General features: G+C 56.0%; 10 protein-coding genes across 10 annotated transcripts; 5 read left to right on the top strand and 5 right to left on the bottom strand.

The window, feature by feature from the left end:
- Positions 1-5,137: 5,137 nt before the first annotated feature.
- On the top strand, positions 5,138-6,376 carry EX895_005429 (uncharacterized protein; the record flags this gene model as incomplete). The annotated part of the gene is made up of 1 exon (XM_029886021.1): positions 5,138-6,376. The coding sequence occupies one exon, from the start codon at positions 5,138-5,140 to the stop codon at positions 6,374-6,376; it is 1,239 nt and encodes a 412-aa protein (XP_029737873.1).
- A 369-nt stretch (positions 6,377-6,745) lies between these two features.
- On the bottom strand, positions 6,746-7,615 carry EX895_005428 (uncharacterized protein; the record flags this gene model as incomplete). Its single annotated transcript, XM_029886020.1, has 1 exon — positions 6,746-7,615. The coding sequence occupies one exon, from the start codon at positions 7,613-7,615 to the stop codon at positions 6,746-6,748; it is 870 nt and encodes a 289-aa protein (XP_029737872.1).
- Positions 7,616-8,203: 588 nt separating this feature from the next.
- On the top strand, positions 8,204-8,545 carry EX895_005427 (uncharacterized protein; the record flags this gene model as incomplete). Its single annotated transcript, XM_029886019.1, has 1 exon — positions 8,204-8,545. The coding sequence occupies one exon, from the start codon at positions 8,204-8,206 to the stop codon at positions 8,543-8,545; it is 342 nt and encodes a 113-aa protein (XP_029737871.1).
- A 724-nt stretch (positions 8,546-9,269) lies between these two features.
- On the bottom strand, positions 9,270-10,859 carry EX895_005426 (uncharacterized protein; the record flags this gene model as incomplete). Its single annotated transcript, XM_029886018.1, has 1 exon — positions 9,270-10,859. One exon carries the CDS (start codon positions 10,857-10,859, stop codon positions 9,270-9,272), a length of 1,590 nt encoding a protein of 529 aa, XP_029737870.1.
- A 280-nt stretch (positions 10,860-11,139) lies between these two features.
- EX895_005425 (uncharacterized protein) lies at positions 11,140-13,158 on the bottom strand (the record flags this gene model as incomplete). Its single annotated transcript, XM_029886017.1, has 1 exon — positions 11,140-13,158. The coding sequence occupies one exon, from the start codon at positions 13,156-13,158 to the stop codon at positions 11,140-11,142; it is 2,019 nt and encodes a 672-aa protein (XP_029737869.1).
- Positions 13,159-14,937: 1,779 nt separating this feature from the next.
- Positions 14,938-15,558, top strand: EX895_005424 (uncharacterized protein; the record flags this gene model as incomplete). The annotated part of the gene is made up of 1 exon (XM_029886016.1): positions 14,938-15,558. One exon carries the CDS (start codon positions 14,938-14,940, stop codon positions 15,556-15,558), a length of 621 nt encoding a protein of 206 aa, XP_029737868.1.
- Positions 15,559-15,710: 152 nt separating this feature from the next.
- On the bottom strand, positions 15,711-16,126 carry EX895_005423 (uncharacterized protein; the record flags this gene model as incomplete). Its single annotated transcript, XM_029886015.1, has 2 exons — positions 15,711-15,861; positions 15,942-16,126. The coding sequence occupies 2 exons, from the start codon at positions 16,124-16,126 to the stop codon at positions 15,711-15,713; spliced, it is 336 nt and encodes a 111-aa protein (XP_029737867.1).
- A 601-nt stretch (positions 16,127-16,727) lies between these two features.
- On the top strand, positions 16,728-17,383 carry EX895_005422 (uncharacterized protein; the record flags this gene model as incomplete). The annotated part of the gene is made up of 2 exons (XM_029886014.1): positions 16,728-17,281; positions 17,365-17,383. The coding sequence occupies 2 exons, from the start codon at positions 16,728-16,730 to the stop codon at positions 17,381-17,383; spliced, it is 573 nt and encodes a 190-aa protein (XP_029737866.1).
- Positions 17,384-18,120: 737 nt separating this feature from the next.
- EX895_005421 (uncharacterized protein) lies at positions 18,121-19,302 on the bottom strand (the record flags this gene model as incomplete). The annotated part of the gene is made up of 1 exon (XM_029886013.1): positions 18,121-19,302. One exon carries the CDS (start codon positions 19,300-19,302, stop codon positions 18,121-18,123), a length of 1,182 nt encoding a protein of 393 aa, XP_029737865.1.
- Positions 19,303-21,090: 1,788 nt separating this feature from the next.
- On the top strand, positions 21,091-23,571 carry EX895_005420 (uncharacterized protein; the record flags this gene model as incomplete). The annotated part of the gene is made up of 1 exon (XM_029886012.1): positions 21,091-23,571. The coding sequence occupies one exon, from the start codon at positions 21,091-21,093 to the stop codon at positions 23,569-23,571; it is 2,481 nt and encodes an 826-aa protein (XP_029737864.1).
- Positions 23,572-26,625: the final 3,054 nt, after the last annotated feature.

Genomic DNA, 26,625 nt, shown 5'->3' with positions numbered 1-26,625 from the left:
AACTTACCTCTTACGCTTTGACTTGTGGCGGCTCGCTATCGGCAGCCGGTCAACGACGGAAACGAGCAGCCAGATGATGCGACTGCGTAAAAGCAGAGTTGAACTCCAAGCCGTAGGTTCAAGACTTGGTGGACAAGGCAGCAGTGCTCTCGGAATCGATCCGACACGACGCGTCACGTTTCGTTTCGTCTTGTCTCGAGGGAGGAGAGGCAACTGAAGCCTAAATCTGGACTCGTTTTCTTACGCTCCAGCGTGTGAGTCCGTCTGCCCCGAGGCAAAGTCGGGGAGCAACTTCCAAAGCAACACAGAGACACAACGGACAGACCCGGAAATGCCGACGATTATCTTCGACGCAGCTAAGCGAGAGCGTGACACCCACTCCGAGGCTCTAGACAGGGACCGAATTCGGGATGTGTGGCTGCAGCCCTGATGCTTCGCTTGCGATGACAGGGTATTGCCTCCGGATCGTGGTTCAGAGCGGGATCCTCGCTGTCTGTGAATTCAGAAGAGGTAAAGAAACAAGATCGTCTCGTTGTCAGACCGTGAGACAGAACAAGAACAAACTCAGAACCATTGCTGGAAAAGAGTGGCGCTCCTATCTGAACTGCTTTTCCTCCCGACCGTCTGCGCTTCTTTTCCTCTGCTGCCCTTCCAGAGTGAAGTGAATTCGTCTTCGGCTAGAAACACAAGCGAGAGTGGCCCTATCGCAAGAACATCGGAAAAGCCGGTGCTTCGGCAATGGATGCGAATCAACAGACCAGATGGCTAGCAGAATCTGAGTGCAGGTGGATCGTCAACTTTACCTTTGCGTTGCGCTTCGCTCGCAGCGAGGGCCATTCGCTTGACTGTTCAAAGCCGTGGAAGTCAAGGGACTCGATTCACTGTCGATGCAGTGGCAAATTTTCTTTTCGAAGGCAGCCGGAGTTCTCGACAAGTTTGGAGTATATGCGGAGCGACGCAGGCGCGGCAATGAATCTAAAAGAGCGGGGGTCTGCGAGCTGAGTGCACCTCTTCTTCGTTGCAGCAGAGCAGCTCGAAGACCGACAGGCCGACTAGAGAACTGCGTGAAAGCAGTCAGGTCACAGATGATGAGTCAACTCGTCACTTTCTCCGAGAACTCTGCTCCGCCTCTCCTTTCCTTGCCTTGCCTTTTCCCTGCCGCGGTTGACTTAGGCCTTCGACTTACCTTTGCGAGTGTTTGTGTGAACGAGCGCTTTCGGCTTCAAAGGTGGAGACTTAGCGAACTGGCAGTGTGTTTCTGCTGCTCTGCCTCGAAATATTTGTCTGAGTGCGCGGGGTCTTGGATTTTCTCCTTGATCAAAGCGCGACGGATGGTTACGGCAGAGGGGCAAACGCACAAAGGCAGCTGGATTTTCGATCTTCCCCTCTTTTCCTCCTTCGAGATAGCGTAGCGACTGCCTGAATACCTCTAACAGTCTATATAGCAGTGGTTGAGAAAGCCGATCGATGAATCCGCTCGCATGCCAGGATGGGTGCCCGCCACGGCTACCACTAACGCAGGAATTTGTCTTCGGCAGCGACGTGCCAGATCGATGGCGAACTTCGACCCTTAGCAGCTAATGCAGGATGCAAAATTAGGGCAGCAAGTGACAAGCGAGGCGTTGCTCTCCAAGCCCAGATACGCTCCGATCCGGGAACGAGGCAAGACAACCGGCTGGTACGGTGCTGCAGATCAAAGTTTTGGGTGCTTTCAGAGAGCGTCGACGAGCAGTAGCTGAATGCCACGATCGAGCGTGGCTTTCGTTCACGTGGATGAGGAAGGAGTGACAAGGATGACGAGACGCGACAACGGAGATAAGCGTGTCCCTTCTGTTCGACTGGAGTCTCGCTCTTCGCTACTTCACCACGGCGATAGCTAGACCAGGAGCTCGCTTGCCTTGAGCTCTCGGTGACGACGAAAGAAGACAAAAGGCCAGCTGACGAGGCGTTGCACAGACTCTGGGCTGCTTGTTTCGCTTTCACTGCTCTTTGCTTTCTACACGGCTGTGTGCGATGCTGTGTGTGTGCTCCTGATGTCCACTGGGTCGAGCTGCGCTGGGAATTAGGTGAGTCGATGTTGTTGCGATGCTACGCTGGTGCTCAGCAGGAAAGTTTAGGAGCAAGTCTTCTCGTCTTGGGAACTGCGAGTGCCGTTAGAGGTCCACCAGCCGCCCGTCTGTAAATCGTTTGTCCGTCCTTGTGTTACCGTGCGGCAATATGCACTTCGACCAACTTGACAAGGCTGCACTGCGGTCGGTCGTGGGCGCTGTCGAGGGACAGGAACAGACGCCGTTCTAAACGGATGGCTATCGCTTCTAGCCAAACGTCCGCAGGCTCTATCGCGTTGCAGCTGGTGAGCGAACGAACGAATGTGAAAGGAGGGTGCTGTGTCAACACGTGGATGCTGAACTCTTGCTGCGGAAGGGATAGACAAGGCTGTTGCTTAGAAAGGAGAGCAGAGCTACAACGACAAGGAAAGACATAGAGGGCGGCTCGAGGTGTTCCGATACTAAGTCGAGCCTTTTAGAGGCAGACGAGCTTGCAGCTGGCGTGGGAACCAGGCAGACAAGGTGGTGGCACAGCGACTTCTCAAGCTCTCCGTTACCAAACGCAGTTCCCACTCGAAACACTGCGAGGACGGCTACAAGCAGCCCCTATGCTCAGACCGAAAAAAACCAGATGCATCCGATAGGAAGGGCGTTGGCGACAAGCTGACGGCACAGCTGGTACTGCTTCTCCATATCAACATCTCCACAAACGTATACAAGATCCTTTTTAGTTTTGCTCTACACCAATGGTGTGCCGCATACAGCAAGAGGAAGCTGATAAAAAAAGTTCGCCGTTGTCGAGCCAAACTGGCAGATAACCTCTGCTTGCGCTGCGCAGCTGCTAAGCTCGAGTAAGAGATCGGTGCTTTGAGATTGCGTCGCTACTTCGAGATGGGCAGCAGTCGGCATTGATGTCCGGAAAAACTCTTCGAGGTTGTCACGCTTCGTCGTGATCAATTCAGTGATACTTCCGCATCATGACATCGGGAGCATTGCGTCTGAGTGAAACGACCAGCAGAACTCGTCCAGCTCTCCAGCTCGTGACCAGATGATGCAATGTCGGCTCGGACAGTTTAGGCGTACCGAGTCGAGAGCAAGACGGCATTTAGCCGGAACAAGCTTCATCTTGTCAGAGCATAATGGTGTTTCGGTAATCGTTCATCCGGTTGACCCTGTGTGACCGATTCTCCCTTCTAAAGCCTCGTCAAGGAGAGTTTCGCTGGCCCGTCATTGATGATTGCAAGACATTGCTTTAACATCTCAACAACGTTTGCTAACCTTGACGAGCCAAGATGGAGTTTATACGATGGCATGAGCTTACAGGCAAAGTTCTGGTCGAAAAGCAAATGGCAGGTCAAGTACTCATCTCTGACGAGCTTTCTTTTGACGAGCGCCGGTTCACCGGCTTGGACATCGCGAGCGGTCTTCCGGCAAAAGGAAATCCTCGATCCGGTTTCGCTCGTCAACCCTAAATGCAGATGCCAAGCTCAAAGTTGCGACCCACTCCACAACTCTTCAAGCCCACCGTAAAGACGCATGTGCCAAACCGCTGATCGTCAACGAAGACGGTGAACGGTGACAACTCGGACGGCGAGGAATTTATCCGCACTTGCGTCAGCATAATTACAGTATTAAATAAAATAATCGAAACGGCCTTGTATTTTTCGCATTCGGGATTCTTGAGGGTGTAATGATGTGCGCCTTTAACAACATAGTATTAGAGGGGTTTGGACCTGTATTGATCTGCAAACCGTGTACGATAGATTGGAGATTTACAACGTTGCAATGTCTCGTTGGCATGCACGCAGATGGTGTGCGACATTCCGAGAGAGAAGGGTAGGGAATGGCGCAGCGACGGTGAGCTACGGTTGCATGGGAGCCAGAGGGCCAGCCGACCTCTGCCGAACGAAAATAGATCGGAAAGGGGTCCAAAATATACGCGCCTCGTGACTCTCTACCGAGTCCGCAGCGACATCTGCCAGAGCCTAAGAGAGCAATGAGGACGGTGCTCGAGTCTCGAGACGGTTTCTTCATGCAGAGACGCACTTGTGACTACCTCGAACCCCGCTCCTACCGACAGTCTGGCGTCCCCGATCTGTGAGAGCACCGAGGAGATGTGTTCGAGCTTGAAATCGCCAGATTCCGTGGAGATCAATTTTGATCTACAGCACATGTCTGCGCGTTTGGAGGGCTGCCGAGAGCGGCACGCTTCGCTTACAAAACCAATGCACTGAGTCGGTCGGGAAACAAAACGGTCGGGTCACGTGTGCTTCGTGTGTCTTTCGTTCATGCACCAATGGAGCCAATATCGTTGAACTGCCAAGCACATGCGCGGTCGAGCAGCAGCTGAGAATAAGTCTGCCATACGTCACTGATGGAACAGGCGACTGTTCGGAGTGTTTCATAAAGCTGTTGGCACACGGTGCTTCCCGAACAGAACGAGGAATAGACGTGCACGTTTGTTCGGAGAGTTTAGGGAATTTTACCAACACTGTATTTGCTTTCGCAGGATCCGACGATGCTTAGTTTCGCCGATTGTTGGCCTTTCTCTGTTTCAGATGCCCTCCCCGAGCAAGTATATGAATGTCGACTGACCATTGTGATGGCAGCTGAGGCAAGTATGGCCAGCTGTGCTTCGCCCGGCGTGGGACATTGCTGATCCTACTGGATTTGTAGAAAAAAAGGTAAAGGAAAAGAACATTAAAAATATTATATTAAAATCAAAATTCGCCGCAAACAACAGGGTTACATGCAGGGTTTTGTGCTTCGGGACAGCGCGCGTTCAGAGTCATCCCGAGCCGATTTCTCGACAGCTCGGGCAAACTGAAAAGCGTGGCTGGTGAGAATCCAAAAGCGCCGTCCAATAACGCTTTATCGGTTAGCGAGCACAGAAGGGGCGGTGGTCCGTGTGGCGCTCTCACTCCTCGTCCGTCCCCTCCAACATCGTTGTGCTGTTGCCCGAAAGCCACCGAGCTGTCCAATGTCTATATATTCATAGCACCCTCCTCTACCCTTCGCTCCCTGATCTTACCCTCAACCAACGACAATTTACCAACACCACTCCAACTCCATAAGCAACATACATAGCAATGCAGGTCAGTAGGCCACTCGCACGTGCTGCCTCCGTCGCAATGGTCGGCGCGTACAGTGGCACCTGTGGCAGGCAAGCTATCTTGGCTAACATGGCCCGACTCCATCAGAACCGTGGAGCTGCCTCCTCGTCTCGGCGCGCCTACTCCACACCTTCGGAACCCGCTCCCAGCCCAACCTCAAAGCAAGGTGTACAGGCCAAAGACCGTCCAGGCAACCCAGGCCTCAAGCATCCAGACGGAAGCTACCTGCTCTTCCACCCGATCTACTCGGAGAGCGATCTCGACAGCGTCAAAGTCGTATACCGCGAGAGCAAGACGTTCGGCGACAAGGTAGCAAGGCTCATGTGCACTACCGCACGCACAATCTTCGACATGGCCACACGCTACCCAGACCACAACGGCGTCAAATTCCCGCCCATCAAGAAGGACGTCGAGAAGACGGTTGCTCTACCCAAGCATCTCTCCGGGGCTGGCAAGGACAATGCGAATGCGACCGACGTGCAAGCGACTGCCAAAGACGACGGAGCAATGACCCTGCAAGAGATGCGCGCCAAGGGTCTCTGTTTTGGGCCAGATGGTTGGCTCAATCGCATCATCTTCCTCGAAACCATTGCCGGCGTTCCGGGAATGGTCGCCGCCTCCTGTCGACACCTTCAGAGCCTCCGCTTGATGAAGCGCGACAAGGGATGGATCCACACGATGCTAGAGGACGCAGAGAACGAGCGCATGCACCTTCTCACTTTTATGGCGGTCGCAAAGCCAGGTTGGATCGCTCGCACGTTTGCCCTCCTCGCCCAAGGCGTCTTCTACAACTTTTTCTTCGTCTTCTATCTCATTTCGCCCAAGGTCGCACACAGATTTGTTGGTGTACTGGAGGAAGAAGCGGTGCTCACTTACTCGTACATCCTCGAAGACCTCAAGGAAGGAAGGCTGCCAGAGTGGGAGAACGTTCCGGCGCCCGAGATCGCCAAGCAGTACTGGCAGTTGGGAGACCAGGCCATGCTCGTCGACGTCATCCGAGCTGTGCGCGCCGACGAGGCGACGCACCGACACATCAACCATACGTTTGCCTCGCTCGAGTCGACCGATCCCAACCCATTTGCGCAGCGGGAGCCTCCAGCAAAGATGCGAGCAGAGACCTACGGCTTGGAACGCGAGGAAGCGCTCGAATGGGCCAAAGGCAAGGAGCTCGGCGATGGAACTAGTGCCGCTGCTGCTGCCGAAAAGACCGCCTAGCTCGGTTAAGCCTTTTTTTCTCGAGAACCACAGTTTCGATACCCACCACCTTTCATTTCGTCTAGTTGCAATGCATGTGTTCTCAGCTTTCAGCGTCCTTTCGTCGTGTGCCGAGAATAGCCGGATCCACCGTCTGGGCCCGTCTCTCGACCGTCTGGTGCAGAAACATGTTCTCTCCTTTTGTGGAAAAGGAAAGTGACTCTGAAGCATATCAAGAACGAACGAACGGAAGCCACTCTTACTCACATCACTGGCGAAGCCCAGTCTGGATCGCTCGCGAGTGCACCTGCAACATCTTGTTTCGAAGGACTTTTCCTGTCTTTGCTGTGATTGCTGTGGGACACACAAAAAGATACACCCGTTGCTTCTCTACTTCTTCTTGGCAGTCTTCAACCTGATGGTCTCGTCGTTGACAAAGATGCCTTTGCCCTTGTACGGTTCGGGTTTCCTCCAGCTGCGGATCTGGCTTGCAAACAGGCCGAGCTGTTCCTTGTCGGCACCCTTGAGGACGATTCTGTTGGGTTGCGGGACTTGGACCTGGATGCCGTGCGGGACAGGTAGCAGGACGGGATGCGAGTAGCCGAGACGGATGTGTAGACGCATGTTGGGGCCCAGCTTCTCCGCCGCCTGTTGCGCTCTCGCGGCACGTTCGATCTCGGCCTGCTTCGCAGCCTCCGACAAAAAGAACGACTTGCTCCCAGCCAGAGCGACATCCAACTTCGACCGACGCGGCAACGGGTCAGCTTCGATGCTCGCACGATACCCGACACCAACCATCTTGAGCGAAACCGTGTGTCCCTCCGACACACCCTCGAGAGCGTTGGCGAGCAGAGAGCGTGTCAATCCCCACATTCCGCGCTGCTTCTTCTGCGAATCGTCCTTAATGCTGAGCGTGATATGCTCGCCTACGGAATTGAGAACAATGCACTCGTGGAGTGGGACGATGACCTCGCCCTTGGGGCCCCTGACGAGCACGGAGCGCGCATGGCGGAGTGAGGGGAGCAGCGGTCGTGATGGGTTCGGGTGCGGAGGGAACGGCAAGACCTCGATGCTGGCCGAAGTAGGCAGGTCGAGCGGCGCGCTTCCGACGTGAGAGTGGCGCACGCTGAGAAGTGATGATGCAGATGGGTTGGCAATGCGGGCAGCGGAGGCAATACGAGAAGAGGAGGACGCGGAAGAGAGAAGGAGACCTCCGAGTTGCCGTATGAGGCACGACGTGGATGCTGTTGGCGCGACCATGATGTTGGAACGCTGAACGAGGGTGTCGGATCGAGAAGAAAGACAAAGAACGTCGGGGCGGCGCCTCAGAAGCGAAGCGTTGATAATGGTAGGACCTGGAGGTGGACGATGGCGAGGAGGGAGGTTGAGATGATGGTAATTGCAATCGTCATTCGCACATGGCGTCCAATTCTTCTCGCATCGCCCAAATTTTCCAAAGTCTGACCGGAACCGCTGTGTCGACTCAGACCCATCTCCCGATTCCTGCATTACTATTCGCCGATGCTTTTGGATCTAACTGTTAGAGCGCCAGAAATTGCAAATCTAAACCAGTTGTTTTTCGCTTCTGGCGGATCCGATAGAAGATACAGTTCTTGTCCTCATTCACGTGACTTACTCTTGGTCTCTGTCTGCGAAAATTCGGCAAGAAGCCCGATTTCCGATTTGCAGCGCACACAGCAATGGTTGCTGGAACTGTGCGAATTCTTTCGGGACTCTGCGGCGTGCGCCCCCCTTCGCTCGTCGTCGTCGTTGATCGTCTCCGCTACCACCTTCTCTTCTTCACCGCCAAACACCTTCTTCACCCTTACTCTAAGAATTCCGCCCAAAATGGCTGAGCGTGTCACCCTCCGCAAGCGCAACCCTTACAACACCAAGTCGGCCCGCCGACAGGTCATCAAGACCCCCGGCGGCCACTTGCGATACCTGCACGTTCAGAAGCGCGGCACCGTCCCCAAGTGCGGAGACTGCCACTCGGACCTGAGCGGCATCAAGGCTCACCGTCCTCGCGAGTACGCCACCATCTCGAAGCGCCAGAAGTCGGTCTCGCGCGCCTACGGTGGCTCGCGCTGCTCGTCGTGCGTCCGCACCCGCATCATCCGCGCCTTCCTCGTCGAGGAGGCCAAGATTGTCAAGAACGTCCTGAAGGCTCAAGCCAAGGCCCAGAAGTAAATCTGCTCGACTGCCTTCTTCCTGCCAGCACCAACTTTCAGCACTTCCGTTCGCCCGGTCTTTCTTTTGCAATCATCTCTCATACCGACTTTTACGCATTTCACCGACTGAAGAGCACACCGCTGCTCTCTGATCGCAACTACATCCACCATCACCCACCCAAAACGCAATGCTTCTGCTTCATACGATGCATCGCTCGTTGTGTTGACCCACCGCGACTTCTTCACAACAAAATTACATACACATCTTGTACCATTTGCCTTTCTCCTCCGACGCTGCGGTTGGAAACGTGTGTGGTGTATGTGCAGACCCAATCCAACGTTTCGACGCCTCTTGCTTCGATACGCCGAATCAGCAACCAGGGTTCTTCAGAGACGCCATTAAGAGATAGAGGGGGATTGCTCATGGACACGCTTGCAGGACGGCTTTCATCAACGTTAGGTGCGCGCGCAAGAGGTGCGAGCATCTCAGCCTGATCTATACGAGCCAGGTCTACGAAAGCTTGGCAAAAATGCAAGCATTGGGTCCATGTCATTGCTATCGGGATCATTCCGGCTTTTGAGAGCTGCCGCATAGTCCAATTTTGGCAAGCGAGCGTGTCTGTCTGCTGGGCAGGCATCCGCGCGACCTGGACGAGGAACATATCCTCCTGCTTCTGGACGACAGACCCGGGAAGAGCAGTTATAGCCCGAACAATTGAGTGAATGACAAACGACGCAGTGTGTTAGGCATGGCTGAAAGGCCGAACCTCATCCTCCAGATTACCCTCCCCCTCATCCTCCGCCTCCTCATCGCCTTCTTCGGCAATGGCTGTACCCGTCAGGGTCTGATCTGGATCTTGCTGTTCCTTTGTCCGCGCACGCTTGAGCTTACTTTTCGGCTTGGTCGGTTTGGCACTCGAATCTCCCTTGATCCCTTCCGTTACCGTTGCCGCTACAGCATCGCCGTGCTCTTCAGCGTGCTGATGTGACTCCTGAGCACGCTGCCGATGACTGTCGATCGCCCACCTCCTGACCCTCCTCAGAATATCTGCTTCCTCCTCGTCCGTTTCCACGCCTTGCTCTCGCGCCTCCTCGCCCTCCTCGGCTTGCGGCGGTACGATGACGAGCGAATCCGCCAGCTCGCTCGCCACAGCCGTATCCGTGTCCAGCTCGCTCTCGGTCTGCGAGTCAAAGTCGGTCGTCGGTGGGGTCTCGAGCGAGCCTCCCACAAGGTGGCGCGGGATCACAGCTGGTCGACGTGATTGCGCTGCGACGGCAACGACGGAGGTCGACATGTTGGAGCTGGAGACAGACACCCTTCGACCGCGTCTGCTGCGCCTTGCGAGGGGGTTGCGGTTCAGAATCCACGTGAAGCGCAGTCCTGGTCGGGAGGGGTCGTCCTTGGAGAACGAGGGGCAGCGTGAAACTCGCGCAAGGCAGTGCACGATGAGCCGCAGGAACGGATCGTGCACCAGCCAGACCAGCGCATTCGGGGTGCGTTGGAACTCGATCAGCTGCCCACCCGCCTCTGGCTGTATCGAGTCCAGATCCACCGTCGGCAGTGGTTGCGCTTTTCGCTGTGCCTCGATTTCGAATGGCGAAGTTGTGAAGCCGAACGACTCATCGAGAAGCACTGTGCCTGCCTTGCGATCTCTGCCCTGCTCGGTGGCGAAGACAAACACATCCCCCTCCGCCCATCCGCGGATCTCTCGATCGACCAACCAGATAAAGCGCTCCAGGTCACCAGCCCTGTCCTGCCGGATCATTTCATCGTCGATGTTGCCCGTCTCGAGCCGCTTCAATACACGCTGTGCATCGCGCAGACTCTTGCCGAAATGCCCCTGGTTCGCCGTCGTCGGATCGTGCACCGGTTCCGAGTACCCCACGCGGCTGCTCGACGGCACGGGAACGCTGTGTGGCTTACCACCTCCCGCAGAGGGGAACGTGGAACGGATCTCATTGCTGTGCAGACGGTAGTCCTTGATCGTGGGTCGAACGGCGTGTGGGTTCGAGAGCAGCCTCGCGTTGTCCGAGCGTCGTTGTTTGCGTCGTCCGAGTTGCGGTTCTTTGTTGGAAGCGCGAGAACGGGTGTCGCGTGGCGCGGAGGGTGGGTAGGAGGAGGAGGAGGAAGCCAAGAGGTGTTCTAGGTGGTTTGACTGCGAAGTGGTGCCTGAATTGCGCAGGATCGAGGGCATCCACATGGGTATCGGGCCGGCAGCAGTCGCCTTCGACGGCGCAGACGATGAGGAGGGTGCATCGGCGCCATTGCTCTTGCTGCCCTTATCTACGGTATGCGGATGCAATTCGAGCTTCTGATCCGCCTCGTCGGCCATCTTTGGTCTTTCTGGTCTATTGAATGTAGGTCTTGCGGGTGATGATGCCCGAGAGGCCCTCGATATGGTTGACAAGAAGGTGATCGCTGAAACGTCGAAATGCCCGTGCGAGTCCATGACTTTCTCTCCACCTTTTCACAAAAATGACGGCGATTTCAGCTCACGTCAGAAACACAAAAGACGGAGAATATCGGCGATTTCTCATTCCTTTCGCTTCAGCACGCCAGCTCCCTCCGAGAGCGGCATCGTCATTATGACACGCTTTGCAGAACACTTTGTATCATTGCATGCACGGCTTTGCCGTTGCCGACTGGGGTGGCAGTGCCAAGTGCGAGGGAGACCAGGGCGCAGAACTACTCGCACCAGTGAACCCCTTCGGTGTCGACAGAGGCGAGACATCACCCGCGACGCCGTCACCAAACGTGCCCGCGCTACACGACCGCTGCGAGTCATACGAACCTCCTCCTCCGCGTCCAGCAGTCACAGACGCATCCTGACTCGTCCCGTTGAATCTGGATCCAAGCTGCAGGTCGAGCGTGGCAAACAGGCCACGGCGGCGACGCATCAGGCGGAACGAGTTGGCCGATTTCGTCGAGGTGGCTGTGCTCGGGCGCGAGATTGGGTTAGACATGGTGGAGAGGAAGGAGCGTGCAGATTCGGCGGTGCCTAGACGTCGGGCTGTCTGGTCGCCCACAGTGAGCGACGGCTTGCGGGCGTGCTTAGTTCTGCGTGGTGTCTTTTTGTGGGTGGACCAGGTGTCGGGTGGGTCGAGAGCGCTGGGCGAGAGCAGCGCCGGCGCGGATGTTGAGATGACGATTGAGTGTGTTTTGTCGTCCTTTGCTTCCCAAGGGGGGAGTGTGGATTCAGACAGCTGCATCGCGCACTTGGTCGTCACTGCACGTGGTCCACAATCAGCCTCTTGTCCATCACCCACCCTCGACTGCAGCGGCTGACACTCGGTTGTCCTCGACGCAACGCTCGCCCGGCTCTTGCCTGTTTTCCTCGGCGTTAGACCTGTCGCACTGCCCAAGGACCCCCTCGAAAAGTCAGGAGGCAGCAACGTCGAAAATGTCTCGCTCGGCACCGCCAACCTCTGCTCTCTCTTCTTTTTGGTAAACAGCGGATAGTGCATGATGCACCCTGAGGCAAAATCCACCGTCCGATCGTACCCGCCTTCGTACCCATACCTGTCCCTTCGTGCAGCTGCAAAGGCTTGTGCCTCCTCCAGGTCCTCCAAGCTCATTACGTCTTTCGTGACACGTGGAGCGATGTCGCTTGCTGCCCGAGTGGACAGTGGAGAAGTCTCGAGCTTGTCGATGCGAAATACATGATCGGGCATGCTAGCTGCACCCTGGGACGGAATGAGCATGCTCTCGATCGTGTGGCTGGTTGGAAGGCCTCTGAGCTGGCAGAGCGAGGGAGGGCTTGCGGCGCGAAGACTGATGTCGACAGATGGACACCGCGTCGCCGGCTCGTCGAGCTGCTCAGCGTACAGATCGACCGGCTTACAACGGCACCCTCGACCATTAGCGTAGAAGTTGACACGACAAGCCGACGAATCGGAACCGCTTGGTTTCAAATCGCCTCGCGCAGCTCGCACCTCGACAAACCGCAACGACACCGGATCGTCATCCTGCCCCCTCAGCCTGCCACGCCCCATACTCGCTGGAGCGCTGGTTCTGTCCGACCGGTGCAGCAGTGCGAGCACAAAGTACGTGGCCGAAACAGCCAGCGTCAAGGCGCACACTGAGAGCACCATTACCTGGCTCGTACTGTTGACTGAAACGTTGACCCACGCTGTGCTCCCCGTGTTTTGGCCAGGTACCGTGTTGATCGGTACACACTGCGGTGCCAGAGAGCGGCAGATGTAGAAGGCGGTTCCGAACTCGGGTGGCCCTTTTTGCTTCGAGAGCTTTCCTGCCGTGGTGACGTTGCGAGCGGCGTCTCCAGAAGAGACGGAAAACTTGGCAGCGGATGTGGAGTATGGTGAACTGCCAACCTGGACGTCGCACGGAAGGTCGGTGAGCTGGTCAAACGTGACGGCTGTCGAGACGAGCAAGCAGAGTGCTCGTCCGAGACAGGAGCTCAGCAGCTGCGGTCGAGAAAGTCGGGAAGGGTACCATCGCGATGAAGAAGTCGAGAACTCTTGTACGAGAAGCACGCTTCCCAGGCTGATGAGGACGATAGTGATCGTAGAAGAAGGAACGCTCAACGGGTGGACAAGGAGGTGGATGACCGCTGACATCCACAGGACGAGGGCGCCGAAGATGTGGAACAAAGAGAGCAAGTTTGTAGTCATTCTCGACACCGTCGTCGCCAGAGCGTCACTGCAAAGTCAATTGCAAGACCCAGTCAAGTAAACGCCTGCATCGAACGGGCTTTTCTGTAAAGGAGGGAATCGGAGTGACGAGTCGAAAGAAAGGAGGTCCAGCCTGACGGTCGAGTTGGACGGAAATTTGGAAGTCAACGACGAAGGGAAAAGGTAAGCCTCAAGGCTGCGCAGGGCATGCGAGTGATATTGGTAGGTAAGGCACGTGCTGCCTTCCAGACACACTCTTAACACTTCATCCAGTTATCTTCATTCCGTACGCTTGTTGCCCCACGCATGTGTGACACATCTATTCAAGTCACGCTCGGTTGCTCAACCTACTCGATCCCAGGGCTCGCCACAATGAAGTTTTGCAAACCAATTCCGAGTGCGGTCGCTCGAGTCGCTTCAAAGGCGACGGACGACTGTCGTTTTCGTTGCAACCGAAGGGATGAAGGTGGGGGACGTTGTGAGTCGAGAGGTTTGCAACAGCTGTGGCGGAGCGGCGAAGGTGGGTCCTATGTATTGTCGTAGGATAGAGTGATCGTTCGGGCGTTGGCTGATGTCTTGTCCAAGGGAGCGTTTGGGTTAAGATGCAGTGGCATGCAGTTGGCTGTGCCTTGCTCTTGATCTCGGTGGAGTTCGCTGCCAACCTCAAGCTTTGCATTTCCATCTCGAAGGTCGACAAGCCTACCACATTGCTGCTTCATTGCGAGAGATTGATCACGAACAACGCGAGCGTGCCGACGGTGGCGACGGTAGCGACGCATGCGAGGTGGTGCCTCTCTGTGCTTTTAACTGTCGGGTTGCCGCTTAAGTCGATTTCAAGCATGAGAGAGTTTAGACGTGGGAGTGTGCGTCAAACACCAGCCGATTGTCATTTTGGTCGACGTACAAGATATAGCCAACCTGAGCTACCGCGCCGCGATGCCCAGGCGTTGTTCGAAGGATGCAGTCGAGTGAGCTACGAGAACATCATTAAGCCGACAAGAACGGCAGAAGGCAATCTTCGACAAATCCTCGCCAAGGCCGATGTTTTTCTAATACTATCTGTTACGCCATAGCTTTGCAACAAACGTATTTTCTTTTCATAGCGATGAATTTGTCGCGCGGCTGATTTGCCACTGCCAAGCCGTCATCGTGCTTCTACTCTGCACCGCCTTGGCCAGTTTCTTTCCTTTTTCTTAGGCAGGCAGAGCGACAGGCAGGCAGGCACACGGCCGCAGCTTTTCGTGTAATTTTGCCGTGACATCGACAGCAGCACAGCCCGCAACAAGCTCTTGCACCCTGTCAAACATCGGTCTAGGCTGTGGGCTCGAATATACGAAACACAGCCTCTTTTGTTGTGCAAGTAGGATCAAAGAGCAAGCCGACATCCGAACGAGCCGGTAGACACAGCCGGATGCAAGATGAAAGGGTTTGGGGTAGACAGCATCGCCCCTTGGCATCATCTATAGAGGCTGCATAGCAAATTCGGGTGCTGGATCGGCGACTTTTTCGGCTCTTGCTCGCAGCCGACATGAAGCTTATGACAGGGTGGATTTACTGTATGTTGAGATGGTGCAGTGTGAGGGACGAGCGAGGGCTGATGAGGTGCTTCGTCTTTGTGTGGGCGCGTGCGCATCATTTCGGAATGTGCTCCACTACCCGCCTCTCCCATAAGTAGCCGCTTGCTTTCCATCTCCCTCTCTTCCCCGCATCACACCACACCAACCACAAACACATACACGTATACCACACACTACCAATTCCCAAAGAAGCACAGAAGCAATGTCGTACTGTCCAGGCGGACCCGCTCCCAACCAGTCATCGTATCCCGGTGGCCCTCAATCGTCGTACCCTGGCGGCCCACAGTCCTCATACCCTGGTGGCGCACAAACGTCCTATCCCGGTGACCCGCTTGCCTCCTCCTCATACCCTGGCGGCCCACAGTCGTCCTACAACAGCGCACCAGGCTACGACTCGCAATCATCCGGCTACAACGCCTCGCCCAACTACGGCGCCCCCTCCCCCAACGCATCTCAAGCACCCTACGGTCACTCACCCTCGCCCTCGCCCTACACAAATCAGCAACAGCAGGGACCCACACAGTACGACGAGCACGGCAACCCCGTCGACGGCGAGCGTGGTCTAGGCACCATGGCGGCCGGTGCAGCTGCCGGTTGGGCGGGCAACAAGATGACCGGTGGCCATATGGGCAATTTCGGATCCATGGCGAGCGGTGCGATCCTCGCGCAGGTCGGAAAGATGGTCTACGAAAAGTTCGACGAGAAGAAGCATCACAACAACCAGCAAGGTGGTGGTTATGGCGGTAACCCGTACGGTCCTCCTCCGGGCGGTCATCATGGTGGCAACTCCGGTGGCTTTGCTAATTTCTTCAACAAGCACTGAGAGCGTCTGTCTACATTCCGGCCCGGCTGCTGTTCTTCCCTTCATCGATGTAACATGCACTTGTTCTGTTCTGCGTTCCCGCATCGTTTGAATGTCAACTCTCTGTTTGGATACCCTTAATTGCGTTGCGTGATGCGTGAAGCTCGAGTATCTTACTCCCGGACAAAGGCAGCAACGGTATCAATGCTCTTGCACTCGCTGTCTTCGAGACGAGCCACCTCTTTGCCATCGACGACCTTGGTAATGGTGGGGATGCACCTGATCGCATACTCTTTGCGAAACCTGTTCTCCGGCGTCTTCCACCTGTGCAGGTATACCAGCGTGAGCATGTCAGTTCAACACCTTCTTGAGCAGTACCTGTCATTGCCATCGAGGAAACTCACTCTGGCTTCTCGCCAACAAGCACGATATGCCCATCTACATTGCCGGCAGCAAACACTTCTTGGACGGCAGGCTGTGCGTCGACGCAGTCGGGACACCAGGGAGGAGTTCCCGAGCTGAAGAAGATGAGGTACTGGGGCTTGTCTGCCTGTGCAGGTGGGACGTCGGTTGAGGATGTCAATGTCATATTGTGTGGGTGTAAGGATGTATGGTTGAGGTTGATCGTGGAGAGTTGTGCCGATTGAATGAGGCGAATGATTTATTTATTTCGTTGGAAAAATGCGACTCCCAAAAAGCGACTTCGAAAATCAGCATTTTTCCTGGCGCACGGCCGATTTGTGTCATTTTCAAGCAAGTGTTGGTCTCGAACTGACTCTGCAAAGCTGAGCCTGAAACCATGATTTTTATTCCGCCGCTGCTCATTTTCTCTTTCGCGACGTGCCTCGTACCGCGTTGAGTGAATTTGCACCTTCGCGCGTTATTCTTGTTCTACTGTCCTGTACAGCATAGTGGCAGTGTGTGGAGGTCGCGTCCATGTGCAAGATTGGCTCAGCAATCTCTGCGTTCTACTATCATCCAACATCATCGCATTAGGCAGTCGCAACGGCCATCTCAGGAAGCAAGAGAAGTCTCGCAGAAGGAACAAAGACACTCCCACACTCGTTTCGCCCATCATCGCCGCCTGGCATCGATACACGCGCTTTCTAGGCGCTCTCGGCCGTCGAACCACTCGTCAGCCTTCCCTCCTCACTCCAACGCAGTCCATTTGGAGCGCGAAACGGATCACAATGACCACTACTCGCACCACACTCTCCAAGCGAGATGCAAACACTCTTGTCGCTTCGGATGCTGCCGATGCGGCGCAGGAGACACCGGTCAAGCGGTCCAGAAAGGAGGCTGCCCCTGTTGAAGATGAGTTCGACTCTTTCGATCAAGACTTGGACGACCAAGCTCTGCTCGCTGCGACGGAAGAGGTTGAATCAGCTGCTTCCAACCAGGCTTCTTCCCAGCCGGATCTCTCGCAGATATCCACACAGACCACTCCTGCTCGCACCAATACCACCGCCAAGCCATCTTCCTCTCCCTCTCCCTCTGCCGCGCCGACGCCACGCTCATCGGTCCGACAGGCACCACTCTTCCCTTCTCAGTCCACCTCAGCCTCTGCGGATCCGCTGCCCAAACTGCAGCCGCCGGCCGACATCGCGTCCGATCCACTCTGGCTCGAACGCCAAACCATGTCCCCCTCGTGGTTCGACCTGCTCCGCCCCGAGATGGACAAACCCTACTTCTCGCAGACGCTCAAAAGCTTCTTGGCAGCCGAAGACAAGGCGGGCAAGAAAACGTACCCTCCGCGCGAGCTCATCTACTCGTGGTCGCGCCTCGTCCCCTCCCCGCGCCACGTGCGCGTTGTCGTCGTCGGCCAAGACCCCTATCACGGCCCTGACCAGGCATGCGGGCTGTCGTTCAGCGTGCCCAAGGGTGTACGGGTGCCGCCGTCGCTGCGCAACATCTACAAGGAGCTGGCTGCCGAGTATCCAGCATTCCGTCCTCCCAGCCATGGATGTCTGGACGGCTGGGCAAAGCAAGGTGTGCTGCTCCTTAATGCGTGTCTCACCGTCTCGGCGGGTGCCGCCAACAGTCACAACGGCAAAGGGTGGGAAGGATTGACCAAGCACATTCTCAAAAAGATCGCTGACGAAGCAGCGGGCTCGACGGCGGCCAAGGCGGCAAATGCACACGCCGCGTCCAATTCAAAGATCGCAACCATGTTTGCTAAAGTGCAGAACAAGTCGCAGTCGGCGAGCGAGGACAACTCGACGACAGCAGCCGCAGAGAAAAAGGGTGATGGGGAGCAAGTGCAGAGCAAAGGCATCGTGTTTCTCGTCTGGGGTGCACCCGCCGCAAAGACGCTAGCAGACGCAGGTGTTTCCGAAAAGAACTCCAACATTCTCATCCTCAAATCGCCTCATCCTTCTCCCCTCTCTGCGCATCGCGGCTTCTTCGGCAACGGCCATTTCAAGAAGGCCAACGAGTGGCTCAAAGGGCGGTATGGCGAGCAAGGCACGATCGACTGGTCCAAGCTGTAAAGGTCACGCAAAACACATAGACAAGGGCATTGATGACACAGCATTGTTTCGTTTGTAAGGAGGGTGCAGAATTCGTGTGTGAGTCCGATGACAATCAGCCGGAGAGCGGCCAATCGAGCGACTCGCCAAAGTTCCAGTGTATCGACTTGACCTGTGTGTATTCCTTGATCGCGTCCACGCCCAGCTCTCTTCCGATGCCGGACGACTTGAACCCGCCAAATGGAACGGCGTTGCTTACCACCACATAGTTGTTCACCCACACGGTGCCTGCCTGGATTGCTCCACTGACACGCATGCATCTGCTCGCGTTGGTGCTGAACACGCCCGCACCCAACCCGTACGACGTGTCGTTGGCCAACTGGATCGCTTCCGCCTCGTCCTTAAACTTGGCCACCGCGAGCACGGGGCCGAAGATCTCCTCATCCACAATCTTCATGCCCTTGCTACATCCGCTGAAGATCGTAGGCTCGACATAGTAGCCACTTGCGAAGTCGCCGGCTCCCTCAGTCCACTTGCCACCGCCGATCTCGACCTTGGCGCCCTGCTGCTTGCCAGACTCGATGTAGTCGAGGATCCTCTCTTGGTGGCGCTGGGTGATCTGGGGGCCTTGGAAGGTGGCGTTGTCAAAGGGGTCGCCGATGTGGTGTGCGCGGAAGGCGGCGACGAGTTTGGGGATGAACGTGTCGTAGATACCCTCTTGGACAAAGAGGCGGGACCCGGCAGTGCAGTCTTGGCCCTGGTTGAAGAGGATGCCCAGTGCGGCCCAGTTGACAGCTTGGTCAATGTCGGCGTCGTCGAACACCACCACGGGCGACTTGCCGCCGAGTTCGAGCGTAACTTTCTTGAGGTTCGAGCGAGCGGCGCGTTCCATGACGCGCTTGCCGATCGCGGTGCTTCCTGTAAACGCAACCTTGTCGACATCCATATGGCCCGTGATGGCGTCTCCTACGATGGGCCCCAATCCGTTGATGACGTTGAACACGCCGGGAGGCAGACCGGCTTCGACGGAAAGCTGCGCAATTCGCAGGGCACTGAGTGGCGTCTGCTCAGCAGGCTTCAAAACGATGCAGTTGCCCGCCGCGAGCGCCGGTGCCACCTTCCAACCCAACATGCCAATCGGATAGTTCCACGGGATGATCTGCCCGCACACGCCCAGCGGCTCGAGTCGCGTGAACGCCAGCTTCTCGCCCTCCTTCTGCTCGATGGTTTTGCCTTCAATCTTGTCCGCCAGGCCGCCGTAGTAGCGGAAACACCCCGCAGTGTCGGCAATGTCCATGGTCTCGGCAATCCAGCGCGGCTTGCCGTTGTCGAGCGACTCGAGCTCGCTCAGCTCCACGGCGTGCTGCTCCAGAAGGTCGGCGATCTTGAACAGCACCGAAGCGCGTTGCGAGGGGGAAGAGTTGCGGCCCCATGTCGTGTTGAAGGCTTTGCGTGCCGATTGGACGGCGATGTCGACATCCTTTGCGGAGGCGGCAGAGACGGAGCCGAGAGACTTGCCGGTGGCTGGATTGATGGTTTCGAGCGTGCCGCCGTCGACCGAGGGGACGAACTGGTTGTCGATGAAGAGTCCCGTGGGGACAGAGAGCGTCTTGCCCGAGGGCGAGGCGATTTTGAGTGTCTCTGGAAGTGTCATGTTAGGTGGAACGGGGATGGTGAGATTGCGGGTTGGTGGTGGTGACGAGCAGAGATGCTACTAGAGGTCACAGAGGGAGATTGCGTATTTATGGGAGAAGCGCCCAAAAGACTTCCTCGTCAGCTCGGCAGTCTCATGCGTCTAGCCGCTCTGATACCGTGAATCTCAAGTTGGACGGCTCGTTATCGCTGCACCTGACCTTTGCGCTGCCTTTCCCCCGGCGGTCGACGGTAGAGATCAAGCGCTTCCTTTTCGCCCTGCGTTTCCAGAACTCGAACCGCGTCCAAACGAGTCGTACCAGACGGCTGAGCTACTCGATCAGCTTTACCGGAAACACCCTTTCCTGCCAGCCAGGGAGCAAGCAGCAAGGAAAAGAAAGCGGTCAGAACGAGCGAAATGGTCCGTGTGCTGGGGTGAATTTGCCGCGCTAGCCGCGCTAATCGCTGATGCCGCCAAGCTCAGAGATACGCAGAAAAGAAAAACAAAAGACAGGAGGATATCTGAAGGGAAGTTGTCGTTAACGAGCGAAGACCCTGAACTTCTGAGAGAGAGAGAGAGAGAGCGGACGACATTCAAATCCACTCTCTTGGCGATACCGCTCAGCCAGCATCCACACCTTCAGTTGTTAGTGATAGACGGCCTGCATCAGTCAAAGCACAACTGTCTTGTGACGTCTCTCTCGGGTGCTGTCTCTTGTTTCAGGCGAGACTGCGCCTCTTGATCGGCAGTGGGCGAATCAAGACCGTCTCTGCGCCTTTTGGTCTTTGATCGGCCAACCCTGTCTACAGCGGTGAACAGAAATCGGCGACGCTGCCCCCACCCGTTGTCACTGGCAGCTGATGAAGCGTGAGAATCAAGTGAAGCCGAAGCATAAACAAGGTTATCGGGAGGGAGTCAAAGTCAAGGCTGCAGACATGGAAAGCAGCTCGTCGGAACACGGCCAAAATAGCGCAAGCACACTTCGTATCGGATGTGATACCGAAAAAATGTCAGACGACAACTTGCGTCTTGACTTTACTCTCCCACACTCGCGCCGCCGCAAATCTTGCTTGGACCTCATCTCGGCTCGGCCTTTTCCTTGCAAGTCTCTGCATTCGCCGGTCGTCACAAGGTACGAAAGTGCTCGGCTCAGACGGTCACACCGCTTCAGAACATCCTCATTCGTGCCGCTGGTGCGATAAGCGCAGTCGACGACAACAATTTGACCGTTCCACTTGAGCGCCGCCACCACATCGATATTGAGCGGACTGGCTGGGATCCATCGAGGCCGCCGATCGCTTCACCAATATCCGAGCAGACTCACTCTCCACTACCAACGTCGATGCACTCTTGCAAGCATCCAGGAGATGGTGTTCACCGCAGCAACTTGCAATCACCTCCTCACACCATCATCATCACTTAGGTAGCAATCTCTGCAGCTCTACCGCAGACATGCCCTCTTCGATCGCATCGAGCCCTGCGTCTGGCTCAATATCACCCGCCAAACCATCACCAATAGCCGCAACAAGCGCAACTACGCCGCAACGTCGTATCTCGAGCGACGACACCCAACTCACAGCTGGGAGCTCGCGCAATCCAGATAGCTTCCAACAGGCCGGCGCACCTGCTCCCTTGGCTGGCAAAAGGTCACGCTCCGGCTGCCTCACCTGTCGAAAGCGCAAGAAAAAATGCGACGAGACTCTGTGCGAAGAGACGGGTGGTTGCTGGCGATGTCGCAATGCAGGCTACCAGTGCGAAGGCTTTCGAAGACCGCCGGTCGTCTTTGAGCCCGGCTCTGCATTAACATTCAACCGCAAACGCACAAAGACGTCACCTGCTCCTGAATCGCTCAACCGCCACATCAAGACCGAGGTTGTCGACTCGAATGGTCATGTCAATGGATCTGTAGAAGCGCACTCGAATGCTCTTGCATCTGCATCCCACCACGCGGCCATCAGTCCGGTCGATCAGGAAAGCTTGGTCATGGCCAACAGCCTCGCCGAATTTGCTGGCCTTGCTACGAGTTCAGTCAATTGGCCGCTTGCCAGTGGCGTTTCGCAAACCACACCCAAAGGCGACAGATCCGCATCCAGTAACATACCCGGTTCATACTCGTCGTCCTTCATACAGCCTTCGGCTGGCTCCCAGCGGTCAGCACAGCACACGCCGCAGCCGCTTCCATCTTCGATGTCACTGCAGTCTTCAACTGTGCCATGCGAGATTGTTGGAGATTGCCTCTTTTCCGGCCATCACTTATGTGCGTCATGCAGTGCTGTCGCCAGTCGACTTATGCAGCCGGATCCAGCACAGCTCGCAGCGCTCGATGCCGACTTGGTGCAGGTGCAGCCCATGCCTAGCCTCTACACTCCCATGGGATCGCGGCAGCAGTCGCCGGCGGCCTCAGATGCACCTGCAGACAATGCCAAATCCAAACTCGTCATGGAGAGCCTGATCGGCTACTACAGCACGCTCATCACGTGTTGGGTGCAAGGGTGTGATGTTCGCGGTATCGAGGCGTCGACGCTGTTTCGCCGCCTGGTGCCGTATCTGTTGGAAAGCGTAGATCGGCATCCTCCGTTGCGCTTGTCGATCGCAGCTGTGACGGCGGGCTATGTGGGTGGGGCTCGGCTCACGTGGCCGAAGGATGTGGTGGCGATCCATCAGTGGGCCAACACACTGCGTGCCGATCGCACGTCGATTGCGGACTGCGTCAAGGCCAATCTCAGCTTCACGTTCTCCAGCACGCCCGACACGTTGTGGTCCGTCTCGCCTGGCGCAAGCCTCTCGTCCGAGCCGCACGCTGGCAATGTGACCGCTCTCTCGCCCGCCAACGCAGAGAGGCTGCGGCGGGCGTCCACCACCCATGCCACGTTGGACGACCTGCTGGTGGGACAGGCGCAGACGCTCAAGCAGCTCGCTCTGCGCTCGCTCGAGCAGGCAGTGACGGACTATCGTGCAAAGACGACCCGAGCTGCCGGCGTCAGTTTCACCGAAAAGGGATTCTTGGCGGAATGCGGCAACGTCAACCCGCTGCTCATGACTGCGCTCAACATTGCGATCTACTCGTTTGCCGAGGAGGGGATGCAGAGCTACTTTGAAGAAGCAACCAGGATGCGTGGCTTGATCGATACGCTGCTGGGATCTTTCCCGCCAGTGAATCTGTCCAAGCTGACTTCGCACGAGCATCTGGGATTCCGCACGTATGTGTGGTCGGATGTGACGACGGCGATTGCGTGTGGAACAAGGCCGCATCTGCAGTTGTCGCTGTCGACGTATGTGGACGACGGGGCTGCCGATGCGACCAGTGCTCACGGTGATGGAGTCTCGGAAGGGCAAGCGCAGGATCAGACGTTTATCCTGAACGATAGCATGCTCGCCGCGCTGTCGGACATCGCGCGGCTGCGGTACGACTTTGACGGAGGCGATTTCGCCGCCACGGCACGCCGATTGCCAGGCTCGCCGGTGCCACACTGGGTGCACGAACGCGCGAAACGCATCCAGGCGCGTGTCGAGAAGTGCAAGATCGAAGGACCGCTGACGACGGGCTCGGCGATCTGCGCAATGATGACCAAGAGCGCGTGCGTGATCCTGATGCACACGCTCATCTATCGGGTCGGTGCGCTGCATCCTGTGGTGCGAGGGCTGCTGCGGGGCATGTTGGAGCTGTGGACCAGTGCGGGCGAGCAATACTGCCGGAGCGTGGGGTGCAGCAACTTTAACCTGCCCATGTTTGTGGCGAGCAGTGTGGCGGTGGACGAGGAGGACAGAAGGGTGTGTGAGCAGGCGATGCAGATTGTCGGGCACGAAGAGGCTGGGCCTGCTAGTGGCAGGGAGTTGATCAAGGAGGTTTGGAGGAGGACCGATGTGCAGGGCACTCCGTGCTTTTGGTACGATCTGATTGCGGGTGGTGACTATGCTGTTGCATTCTTCTAGAGCGATGGTAATGTATCTTTTAGTTGTGGTTGTGATGTTTGTGAGCTCACATTTGACCATGAAGAGGTCGCTAGCTGGGGTATACTGTTGCTACTGTGTTCAGTTTTCGAGGATTCACTCATCTGCGAGTCGCATACTTGACATGGGCAGATCGGGACGAAAAGCAGCGCCTTGACGACTTGATCACGATCAGACTTCCCACTGGCTCGGACTACTTGATCTCACTGAATGGGGGAGGGGGAGGAGGCAGCGGAGGTGCTTCCGCCGGAAAGCAACGCAACCAGTTTTAGGAACGAACCAATCTTGTGTGGTCAGCAGCAACGTTGCTTATCTTCCCCACATTCTCTCTCGCACCATCGGATACGGTCTGAGTGCGATCGGAGAGGCAGACAACTCTGAGCGTCTGGATCGGTGTCAGTGTCGAGATAAGGCACATGCCAAAGCTGGGTGAGTTGCGGAGGGGAAGGATGCCAAGAGTTGAGGAAGGCAGAGGTCCGAGGGTTGGGCGTGTGGCCAGTCGGACGAGACGGATTCGTCGGGTGACAGAGGCGGGTATGGACCGCCCATATGGGCTGGCTGCGCGGTCAGGTACGGACGCGTACGGATGGTGTGGGAACCATGAGTGATAACGAGCGCGTGATCGTGTGTTCCTGAGCACGCTGGGTGCAGACGTCTTGACAGGCTAGCGTACAGCCAGCCGCCAGTCACCTCACTGGTGGTTCGACGTCATTCAAGCGCGGCTATCGTCGTAACGCGACGTCTGTGTGATCAGATTTCCGAACATCCGCAGTGTGGTATGGCTGGTTTGGTAGGGTTCGGAGCGAAGCTGGCCGGACTGCGGCAGGAATTCTGCTTGCTGCTGGCGTCCGTTGCCACCCGACGTTGACTTGACTGAAGACACCTATCTGTCTATTAATATTCTTGGCAACAGAGGTGGAAGCGCAAAGCTAGCGCCAAGAAAACTCGGTTGCGTCTCGCGCCTCTACGGAAGCCTCTCTTCCGAGTAAAAAATTACTTGCAGAATTACCACGCGATTCCTGCTGTTTGGCTGCACAAGGAGAAATACACTAAGAACAGTGAAGCGATAGAACCAAGTTTCACACTGTCTCTGGGCAACTGTACGGATAGCCTGCCCTTCGTAGCGAGTTCTTTTTATGCGACAGTTTCTCGCTTGATTCTTAATAAATTGGCAAACCACTCGGTGTTCACGCCGCCACACCTGGCGCTCAGTCGCACACGACCAAGTAATGACCCCTGACGAAAAGTTAAACCGGCGAGTTGTTGTTGATGATGATGATAATGACGATTACGATGATGATTGTGTCGACGCCGACTATCTTGATTCGTGCTGTTACTGTGGAGATGAAAGGAAGTCGAAAAGCAATCTCGTCAGGGAAAAAAGAGGCATCGAGAAATGGTTTTTCTTCTTCTTTTCAGACTCAACCACCGGCTCAGAGGCTGCCGAAGGTCTGGCCAGCCTCAACTCCGCTTTCACTGGGCCAAGAGGGGGCGAAAAGCGAATAAATCTACTGTACATGGCAACTTGCCCAGTGCTGCAGATCGAAAAACTACAGTATTGTGCAATAATTTCAATTTGCCAAACTTGTGTCTGCAGCGCGACATTGTATTGACCGACACAAGATGTCGTTTGCTTGTGCAGACCCATGTTTTGGCTTTTTCTTCTTCTTCTTTTCTCTCTCTCTGCGTGTGCTGTGAGCGTGCGGGCGTTACGGAAGAGCGTCATCCGAACGGCGTTCCCTCTTGCAAGAGCTCCTTGTCCATCCGTCAGCTACTGTAAGGTCAACCGGATACACAAAACGCAGGAACGCAAAACACCATGCCAAGCGGAGAGAGCGACGACATCAACAATGTGGGTTGCGAGCACATTATCCTATCAGCGACTGGCGATAGCTAACGCGCATCCGGTCTAGCAACAGCCCGTCTTATTACCAATAGCTGCAACCAACGACACACTAGCGAAGGAACGTTACGCACCGCCGCCGGCCCTGTACACTCGCATTTTAAGAGAGAGGGAGAGAGAGAAGGGCACTCAGAACCGGAAAGGCATGTTGGTTGATCAGCGTTGCCTAGCTTGCTCTTTTCTGCACCCCGCACTAGACACGACTGCACCAACGCCTTGTATTGCCTCGCTTAAAGGCAGAACTTCTGGTTGGCTGATAGAAGCCTCGCTCGCCTCTAGTGATTTTCCAACCGGATTGATTGAAAGGCCCAAAAAGAAAGAAAGAAACAAGAAAAAATGGTGCAAAATCTATGCGTCCCAGCCTAGAGGATTAGAGACCTCGCCTACAGTCAAGGCATGAATCTCTTGGCCCTTCCTATCTCGCTCTCGCTCTCACACGGATACGCAACTTTCGCTCGCCACTTCTCAGAGCATCATGTTACCTGCGAAACGCCGGTTGATGGTTGTCCGAATGAACCTGGTTATGGTCTTGTTCCGTCCTGGTCAGCTGTTCTATCTATGCACTCCGGTTGCACACTGTTTTCTGGAAGCTGTTTGTAGACATAGTCGCTCTCATTGTCGATGTGGCAATACTGTACCCTCGTTGGAAAACGCGAACGGCGAATGGAAAAAGGCGACCGAAAAACTGGGTGGCTGTCTGACAGCTTGGCATTGCAGCAGTGTGTCGGTGATTTGTTCTCTTGGAAAAAAAATCGACGTCAAAGTTTGAGCCAAAAAGCTCGCTGTTTTCGCCTGGTTCAGCAGAGAAATGCAGCTCGCATGCAAGGTCCGCACCATCTCGAGCGTCGGAAGCTTGGCACCCATACTCTCTCTCTGCCTCGAACTTTTATCTCTGCTCTGCCCTTGTTCCCCCGCCATCTTTGCTTGCCTGTTCGTGATAAGCAACCAGAGTGTGTGCATTTGCCACGAGACCTGTCTTCAACCAGCGACCGAGGCGGCTGATTGGGTCTTGAGGCGTGCTAGCTAGCTGCCTAGGCCACCATCGCCGGTGCTCATGAGGCCATCTCTGTCCAATCGTAACCCTCGCTTGTCCTTACAGCGCTCTAGCCCCTCCGTGTGTGCCAGTGCGACGG

The sequence above is a fragment of the Sporisorium graminicola genome, chromosome SGRAM_6 (assembly GCF_005498985.1).
Source record: "Sporisorium graminicola strain CBS 10092 chromosome SGRAM_6, whole genome shotgun sequence".
Classification (NCBI taxonomy): domain Eukaryota; kingdom Fungi; phylum Basidiomycota; class Ustilaginomycetes; order Ustilaginales; family Ustilaginaceae; genus Sporisorium; species Sporisorium graminicola.
Note: the sequence above shows the minus strand (reverse complement) of the source record. Positions and strands in the feature narration are given on the sequence as shown.